At 33.7% G+C, this 9,973-nt stretch overlaps 1 protein-coding gene across 1 annotated transcript; it reads right to left on the minus strand.

The window, feature by feature from the left end:
• Window positions 1–1,976: 1,976 nt before the first annotated feature.
• LOC114711777 (nuclear pore complex protein NUP98B-like) lies at window positions 1,977–6,792 on the minus strand. Its single transcript, XM_028896205.1, has 9 exons — window positions 6,690–6,792; window positions 6,137–6,198; window positions 5,290–5,577; window positions 4,053–4,583; window positions 3,663–3,875; window positions 3,225–3,275; window positions 3,060–3,134; window positions 2,655–2,879; window positions 1,977–2,554 (listed from the first exon to the last, which is right to left on the minus strand). Exons 2-9 carry the CDS (start codon window positions 6,153–6,155, stop codon window positions 2,349–2,351), a joined length of 1,608 nt encoding a protein of 535 aa, XP_028752038.1. The 5' UTR covers window positions 6,156–6,198; window positions 6,690–6,792; the 3' UTR covers window positions 1,977–2,348.
• Between the last annotated feature and the right edge of the window lie 3,181 nt (window positions 6,793–9,973).

Here is a 9,973-nt window from a genome sequence, read left to right on the forward strand (position 1 = left end):
GGTTAAGCGGGAGCTACGGGTCCGTTCCTCGTTGAAAATTAAGCTGTTGCGCGCACTCCATAACTTCCAATATAGCACTCCAAAAGTGACACACCACAAGGGATTGTTCTTCCTACCTCCCAAATTCTCCTTAAACCAATCCGCCAAACTCACAGCATGAAAGCGCGTCAGGTGCGTGTTAGGAAAAATTAAGCTCCAGCAATCCATAGCCAATCTGCAGAGTCCCAGGACATGGCCGACATCCTACCATCCAGATCCACAGATTCCACAGACGGACATTTGTATTTGCCATTGATGAAGAATTATGAGTAAAAATACTCTGAACGAGAAGGAAGCGACGCCATCGCTGACAGTGGATATAGTTTTCGATCAACTAACAAGGTTGGATAAGCCGAGGGGGAAAGGGCATGAGGACGCTACGGAGGAGGAAGGTGGTGATATGTAAATGGGAGAGAGTTTGGGAAGCATATCGTATTGTAGTAAGCTAATGAATTTGGAAAACTAGAGGCTTGGTGGCAATGAGAGGGCATGAAATTTTAATCAATGAGGGTGATTATTGGATTATAAAAAGGGGTGCCATCCTAACAATTGATTTCTCGAGTAGTGTTCAGGCACTATTGGTGAAAGAGTTGGAGAAGACACACATGGTTAAATTGTTAGGGAAAAGTACAAGACACAGGGACCTGCTATTGAAGATAATGATGACCTTGTGGCAGTCAAAAGGTTCCTACCAACGGGTGGATATGGGAGGAGAATTTTTTAAGAAAATTGTACTACGGTCTCAAAAAACAAAAAATATAGCAAAGAAGTCCCATATGAGTTACAAATTAATTAGAAGTCTGATGGGATTTGATCAGATATTCCTATTCTATAGGTCATTGGCCAAAGAGTCTTCTGATATGTTTTAAACCATTATGTTAGTATTCATCTTTTGACGATGAAAACTAAAAATAAGTATTGTATTACCAGATTAACTGTTAATAACCATTAATAAGAAAATACAGATCCTAAGCACATGACTCAAGCCTACAATTTAAGTCGTATACTTCATATAAATTATATGATGTGAGAGTCAAGTATTATGTGCTTATTTAACTAATGATAGCTTCCAATTCTTATAAATTGTTAAGTTGATACTCAACTCTTGGCTAAACAAATTTGAGTCATCAACTCAAGTCAAGCATTACTAAGGGCCAACTCACATGCCTCACATCGAGATCAAATTAGAAGTTACATACTTGACTATATTTCAGAAATTAAGTGCCTCAAATCATCTACTCCACTTCATGAAATTATAATGATCCATATCTTTCATGTGCTTAGTCTCTTGTTTAGAACAGAAATTCAAATCTTAACTAGAAGTTTGTTTTGACTTTTGTATTCCATTCTCAAGATTTTATCTAAGTGAAGTCAATTGAAAGCTAAGCCTCAAATACATGCTTCTCTATTCATATCATTCATTCAAGGCATAACATGAAGTCTTGTGTTTATCCTCATTACCCTATTTGCAAGCTCAAGTTGGTGCTTAAGTACTCACAAATCATACGATTACTTTGAGTTATGACTTAAGGTCATGTATTTACCTTTACTATATACTATTTGTCACACATCCTTACAGATTGTTCGCTTTGTTATTAAAACCATTTACAATACTGTTTACCGGGGGGGAAAAAACATTCAGAATACTATAGAGGTAGAAAAGAAAGAAACCAATATGGAAAGGCTACCATAATAGAAGAGGAATAAATTATTGTTTCAAAAAGGTTAGCCACGGTAAAAAAAAAAAAAAGAATAAAACCTGTAGATGACACGTTACCCTGCCTGTAAACACATTCCTCATAACAAACTGGTCATGCTTAAACACTAACATTAACAAATACAATGGGACTTAGGGCACAATTATCACACGAGGATGTATTACCCTACGCACAAGCCCACTAGAATCAACGTCCGATAAGCCATCACAACACAAGAGCTTTTGAATCAAAACATAATTGTATTAACAGAAAGCCAACAACGTCGCTCCAACCACATGAAAGAATTCCAATGACGTCCATCCAAGTAACAGAACTGTCCCAGTTGCAGTATAATTCAAAAGGAGAAATAATTCAAGTTCCAAATACAATAATCATATCAAAATACCCAACGGTCTGAAAATAGACATATACACCTCATTAAAAAAAAAAAAATCCTACTAGTTACAACGAGGCATACAAGTCAAGTCCGATGCCTAAACTTAGAGCAAGAGAAGAACCAAACTGAGGTGATGGAGAGTTTGCTCAAAATATAGATGTTGATGATCTAAAAATAGGAGGTGGTGCTGCTGACGTCGAAGTACCAAAGGCTGATTAACTGAAGGCAGGAGTAGATGAAGTCCCAAAGCCAGTGGTAAAAGCTGAAGTCATTATTGCCAATGGATTAGAAGGGGTTAAAGTAGAGAAAGCATTAGCAGCCCATTGACCAAAAGCTGGAGAAGGAGCAAATGTGTTTATCTGGGGGGTGGTTGAATTAAAGCCAACCAAGCCAGTGGACTGAGCAAAACTTAGTGGCCCACCTAAATTTGTATAGAATATCATAAAATAATCAAGTTCATTAGTGCAATGAAAAGCAGCAAAATTAAAACTTATAAACAATTAATTAACAATGACAATCACCTTTATCTCCAATTTGATAGTCCTCCCATTTTAGCTCCTCATGGCTTTTATCTTTGTAGATAGGCATGGCTGATATGGACTCCAATTTAGCAGATCGTCCAGAGGTATCAACATCTACTTCAGCTGTTGGTGTATAACTAACAACTCTACTCCCACCCTTCTGACGCCCGAAACAAGAATGCCCAACACCAGTACCTCCAGAAGCTAATGAAGTGGTTTGAGATCCTGAAAGAGTAAATATGCAAAAGGTGACTTTCCATTGTAGCACAAGACATAAAAAAGGCATCAAGATTTCAACACATAAGATACAAAAAAATATGAAAAAAACAATAAAAGCCTTTTGTAACTTAAAAATATATATCATGTCAGAATTCAATTATGCATAAATCTAAATTCTTAACTCACCAAATAGAGATCTCTGTCCTCGAAAAGTTGAAAAGAGGTCGAAAAATACCAATATGCATCTCATACACAAAAATCCTATTAGTGACAACGAGGCATACAAGGTAAGTCCAATGCATATACCCAGAACAATAGAAGAACTAAAGAGAGGTGATGGAGAGTTAGCACCAAATGTAGATGTCGAAGTACTTCCAAAAGCTGATGAAGTCATCTGAGATCCTGAATGAGAAAATATGCAAAGGTGACTTGTAATTGTAACACAAGACATAAAGAAGGCATCAGAGTTTCAAGACATGAGATGCAAAAGGTATTTGAAAAAAAAAAAAAAGCCGCTTGTAAATTAAATGCACAAACACACACACACCATCTATGTCAGTATTCAATTATTCATGATTTCAGATTCTAAACTCACAAAATGGAGAACTCTGTCTTCCAAAAGATGAATTAAAGCAGACCAAGCTAATAGATTGAGCAGAACAGAGTAGCCCATCTCAATTTGTATTGAGTATTATAGAAATATCAAGTTCATTATGCCATAAAAACCACCAAAACTTAAAAAAAAAAAAGAATACACACTATTAATTGATGAATAATAATGGCAATCACCTTTATCTCCAATTTGATACTCCTCCCATCTTAGCTCCTCATGGCTTTTATCTTTGTAAATAGGCATAGCTGATATGGACTCCAATTTAGAGGTACCACCATCTTCTTCAGTCATTGGTGCATAATAAATGACTCTACTCCCACCCCGATGACCCCCCGAACCAGAGTTCTCAATACCAGTGCTTCCAAAAGCTGATGAAGTTGTCTGAGATCCTGAATGAGAAAAAATGCATAGGTGACTTTCAATTGTAGCACAAGACATAAAATTGGCATAAAAAATTCAACACATAAGATACGAAAAGATATAAAAAAATTAAAAGTCCCTTTTTGACTTAAAATATATATAAATGTCAAAATTAAATTATTCATAATTCCAAATTCTAAACTCACCAAATGGATAACTTTGTCCTGCAACAGATGAAAAAGTGCTCCCAAATGGACTGCTACCAAATGCTGAAGTAGACTTACCAATAGTGGATCCAAAACTAAAGGAAGGAGTACTAGAAGCACCAAATGCAGGAGTGGATGAAGTCCCAAATACTGGAATAGCTGAACAATGAAATAAAGGGGTACTTGACGCATCAAATCCTTCACCAGCTCCAAATGCAGGAGAGCTTACACCAACCGCATTCCATGTGTGGCCAAAAGTTGGACTTGAGGTTGAACCAAATGCAGGGGCGCTAGTTGCCCCAAATGTTGGGGCGCTTGTAGAACCAAAGGCAGCAGTGCTTGCAGAACCAAAGACGGGGGTGCTCGTAGAGCCAAGTGTTGGCTGAGATGACGCACCAAAATGTGTCGAAGAATCGAATATGCTGCTCCCAAATGCCGTTTGTGATGGTTGTCCAGCACCTCCAAAAGGACTCATTCGAGCATAAGCTGCAAACTCTCCAAAAGCAGGTTTTTGGCCAAAGGTAGACAACCCTAAAGAGCAGGAGAATTTCATCAGCATTAATTGTAAGACGTTGAGATTATACTGACAAGCCTGAATTTTTCTAACAAGACCTCATAAAACAATATAAAAGTCAGATGGTTCAAAGTAAAGCTTAGCAGATTCTAGAACATTAGTCAAAATTAAAATATCAAAGGAGGTGGGAAAACAGGACAAAGGGTACTGATGGCTGTCCGTATAAGAAGTAAAGTCAAGGAAGCCATAACAAAAAAAGGAATGGTAAAAAATTTGATGTAGTCCCTAGATGCTGTAATCCAATTCTCTAAAGAGCACAAGAAATAGCATGCACATATGAAAATCATCACCAATATTTTTTATTAACTCTTGCTTCCAACGACATCAAGCACCGGCATCAAGGAAACTTAAACCAGATGAAACAAGTCTAGAGAAAATGCCACATTATTTGTTCTTCCTAGTGATATAGACAACATAATCGAACTCAAAGAGGCCCTCAACATAGTCATGCATTTTCAAGCATATACATGTAAGCGTATGCACTCTGTCTTTATCTTATTTTAAACAAGACAGAATGCAATCAGTCAAATATAGTGTTCTACACCATTAGACATATCCGCCGTACACTTGTTTTCCAAGGATTCAAATAAGTGAATCTGATTAACACTAAAGATACACTTCTAATAACAAAGTATAACAAACAAGTCATGTGCACTTGCCTACCTGCAAACGATGAAGATGAATTGCCAAAAGCTGAAGTTGAAGATGACCCAAAAGCAGGCACTGAACTGCCAAAGGCTGGCAAAGAAGAACCACCAAAGGTGGTCGTTGAAGAGAGGGAAGATGCACCAACTACGCCAGTCAAAGCACCTCCAAACAAAGAACTAGTTTTTGAGCCAAGTGGTGTTGTACTACCAAATGGCTTTGGGACAAAAGGGCCGCTACTCGATGCATTGGTCTGCCCAAAAACTGATTGGAAGCCAAGTGGACTTGAAGATGATTGCCCAATAGCTGTTAAATGATGTCACCTTATTAATGGGATGCAGAAGCAGACGGCAAGAAAAGAAGCAAGATGCTCTATGTGGAATCACAATATAAAAAAAGCTATCACATCCAACAAGTGATCAGTTCAAGAAATAATATTCCACGTATCACATAATAAAATAAAATGCAATAATATGATCAATTATGAGACCAAATAGAACTGGCTCAATTTTGATGATCAAAAGCATCAACAGATTTTGTTTGCGTGATAGCCATAAGGTCAGAAGAAACAAATCAAAACCTAAATACTTCAAGAAATAAGACCACAGAATGCTGAAAAATCAGGTTGAACATAAAGGCAATAACAATGATGAATTTCAGTGCTGAGGGCAGCAAGAGTAGAACCACCACAAAAATAGTGTATCACCTAATGTTGACGTAGACAAGAAATAAAAATACAGAATTGAGTGACATCTTAGAATAAATTTTCAGACGATAATTCTATGTTTAGTCCATTTGCATGCCCTATAGCAGTTTGTTAGCTTGAGTGCTATAGCCAAGTAAGGCATTAGGGGGCAAGGCTTACGGTTTGTTGAACCAAACATGCTTGTAATTTTCCAAACGCAGCAGAAGCTTTATGTTCCCAAACTGAAAACACAGCAAACAAACTTCATTAAGATTAAGATTTCGATTAGTTATATACGAGATTTCCAACAAGACATTCTGCAACATATGCCACAATGATCGCAGTGAGAGAAAGAAAAAGATATATAAATGGCATCATGAGGAATTTCGCCAGCACAGGCATGGAAAAAGCTTCAATGAGTAACCGTACAGGGGCAAAAATGAATTAGAAAATAATATTTTAATGGCAGACAAATACAATTAATATCTACATTTTGCAAGAATAGAATAATTCAAATCATCTTACTACAAGCAATGTGCCTTTGAGCGTTAGGCAACTTATTCACAGTGACGATGGTTGCAACTTGAAAGTGGTGACAATGAAGAAATAACTTCAGCCAAGCAAAGAGAGAAACAACAGTAAATTTCAGTCAGAAGATCCGAATATGGTGTGGTGGAGATACGCTACAACTCTGACATGAAAAATATTTAAACAAATCAAGAGAAAGACTTACGGCGTGCGAACAAGATAGATCCTTGCGTCGAATAAGGTCAATTAGGGCAATGGTTGCAGAGAAGGAAATCGAAAAAACACTTCCGAGAAGAGGCACACAGAAGAGCAGAAGGCCAACGGGGAGTGACATCAAAGCGGGAATGGGTTGCTTTTGTAAGAAGAAAAGCCGCGTAGCGTTAAAAATCCGTCCCTTTTTTTTTTTTGTAGATTTTTTTGCCATTGCGTTAAAATTCCGTCCTGAGGGTGGGGACTAAGGGGCTGTTTGGAAAACCCAAAACCATGGTTTCAGAAGTACTTTTCCGCAAAATGAGATAATCTCCTCCATACATTTACTTCGTAATCTGTAAAAGCACTTCTGAAACCATGGTTTGGTTTCTATCCAAACACCCCCTAAGAAGCAGGAAATAAATCAATAATGGAAAAGGCTGGGGAGTCATTCGTGTGTATATAAAATAATATGATTCATCTTTTTAACATTAAAAAGTTAGTAATAATTAAATAATACGTTGGCAAAAAAAATTAAATAAGACAAAGTAATTTTTATAAATAATTAAGAATATAGACTATTAATTATTATAGTTAGTAATAAAATTATGGATATTGTGATATAAAAAATTAATTAAACCAAAATGTCTATTACATGCAAAGAAAGAATAGTTACACCTTATTATTATTTTCGTTAAATCATTTACCTATATTTTACTTTAGAGGATAAATTATACATTTGGTTCTTTTAAGTTTATATCAAGCTTCATTTTTTGTTTTAATTTTATAAAGTATATTTTTAGTCCTATAATGTATACTTTTAGTCTTCTAATTTTATCATTGTTTATTGAAAAATATTAACTCAATAAATTTATATAGTGGCTATGTAATTAAATGCTTCACAAAGCTGAGAAATTTTTGCAAATTTCGTTCATTTAATTTAAATTATTTTAGTTTTGGAAATTTAAATTAAAATAATATCTAAAATATAATATGAATAAATTATTTTAATTTATTTTTTCATTATATGCTCGCCTTCTTCATCGAACCACTTTTCTCTATAATCCATACCTCCCAAGCTAGCAACCAATCATTTCATATGATCATCATTCATATTTTCCGATATTGAAAATTTGGATCTGAAAAAAAAGGGGGGATCTAGAAAAATTATGAATAACATATTTTACAATATTGAAAGGGTTTGTTCACAGTCCGTCCTTAATCTTCATACGTACGAGTCAGTTAGAACCTTCACTACTCCTCTCTATTTTTTATTTTTTTATTTTATTGTAGTACTGCTCCGATCCTTTCTCCAGTGGCCAGACGAGTATACGGGTCATATACTCGTATGGTCACTCATGTACTCGTCTGATCACTACAGGGCCTCATGCTTGTCTTTTATGATCCAACAGATGAGCATGAGAGCCTATATTTTTTTGTTTAGTGTAACCAAACGAATATATTATCTTCTTTTATTTTATTTTAAATGAAAATAAGAGATGAAAATGAATTTTTTTGTAGTAGTGCTAGTTATTGAGTTAATTTTAGTCCTATATAAGAATTATTTATCAAATTTATTAATTTTTTAAATTATTTCTATTGATACTTCCTCAACTATAATCAAGTAGGAGGGGGAGGGATGATATTAAGAAAGATGATTATGGTACTTTAGAAAAAAAATGTTACATTTCTTATAATTAACTAATATATCTAACTTTCTTAATCTAATCAAATTAGTTAAATAGATTTTATATTAAGGATCAAAGGAGTATTAAATTATTCACATCAAAATTTAGCCAGTTAAATTTAATTAATTACTCATCCAGTTTTTAATATAAGACATAATTTTTGAGTTAATTTTAGTCATAAATAGAATATCTATTTCTTATATGTATCAATTTTTTTCTAAATTATATTTATAAATATTCTTTGAATCATAATCAAGTAGGAGTAAGAAAAAAAAATTAAGGGAGATGATTGGTGTTTTGGGAAAAACATGACCTATTTTTTTATAATTAACTAACTTACCTTACTTTCTTAATTTCATCAAATTAGTTAAATAGGTCTTATATTATGAATTAAAAAAGTATTTTTTTATTTATAATTTAACATTTTGATAATAATTTTGTAAAAGATTAAATCTGAACCATTCAAATATTATTCTTATGGTTATAAAAAGAGATGAGGAGGGAAGAGAATGGGAGGGAATAATAAGAGATGTTGGTGCATATGATATGACCCGCCTCTAATTTACCATTTGCTAATCACATATTTATCATTCACATGATGTCCTTCCATAATTGCCATACCCACAAATTCCAGATATGATCAATTAATATTGTAGATAATAATGATCATATCCAATTTTTCAATTTTTCATGTACCATGAAAAAGGGCGTTGGTGAAACAATCCATGGAGTGGCGGAGCTTGGGAAGGAAATCTAGGGAAAAAAAAGTTTTGATGAGGAGCAAAGAAAGTTGATTAAAATATTCTGTTTGTATTAGATTTTAATTTACAAAACAAAAATAATTTAAATTAAGTGAATGACCGTTGCAAGAATTTTTCTCTGTCAGGTCATTATTTACATTTGTTGAGTCAACATTTTTTTCACATGAAACTAATAATAATATTATGATTAAGTGATTAAAAATACACTTTATAAAATTAAGAAAATAAACTGAAATTTAATGTAAACTTAGAGGAACAAACTTATACTTTAACCTACTTTAAATAATTAAATATGGTATAATTAATTTAAGAAAACTTTGTATTATAATTAATAAAATGTAAAGAAAAATAAATATAAATTATATTTATTAATTTATTCTAGACTATATTAAATCCCCATGTAACACTCACATTCTTTTTTTTTTTTTTTGGGTCGCCATGTAACACACATTCTCACATTATTGTTTAGATAACTAAACTTATTTAAAAAGTCTGCCATAATAGAAAATACATAAACTACAATTTTGAAAAACTTAACCACATAATATTTTTTGTATACACAAAAGTTAATCATAATATAAAAGAGTCTAACTAATCATTAAAAACTCCACCGTATTAAAAGAAGCAAACTGCATCTAATCTCACACTTGAAGCCACATAATTAAAATGTATTATAAATAAATTAAACATTTGTGTACTTCTTCGAAAGTCATCATTTCTAATATTTTCCCCTTCTATAAATACCAAGATGGTCTAGATATATCATTTCAAAAAGGAATAATAACGAGAAAAAGGGTTCCAATATGGGTATAAGAAAAACAATTGTCAGGGAAAGAAAGCAATTTTCTATC

This window comes from Neltuma alba, unplaced genomic scaffold, assembly GCF_004799145.2.
Source record: "Neltuma alba isolate B1F8T4 unplaced genomic scaffold, ASM479914v2 tig00001797_pilon, whole genome shotgun sequence".
NCBI classification, from domain to species: Eukaryota; Viridiplantae; Streptophyta; class Magnoliopsida; order Fabales; family Fabaceae; genus Neltuma; species Neltuma alba.

What these genes read in the sequence shown, in the direction of transcription:
- LOC114711777 (XM_028896205.1), bottom strand. An exon ending in GTATCAAATTGGAGATAAAG is followed by an intron (nt 3,276 to 3,662) that starts GTGATTGCCATT and finishes TTTCTCATTCAG; the next exon opens with GATCTCAGATGACTTCATCA. An exon ending in AGGACAGAGATCTCTATTTG is followed by an intron (nt 2,880 to 3,059) that starts GTGAGTTAAGAA and finishes TTACTCTTTCAG; the next exon opens with GATCTCAAACCACTTCATTA.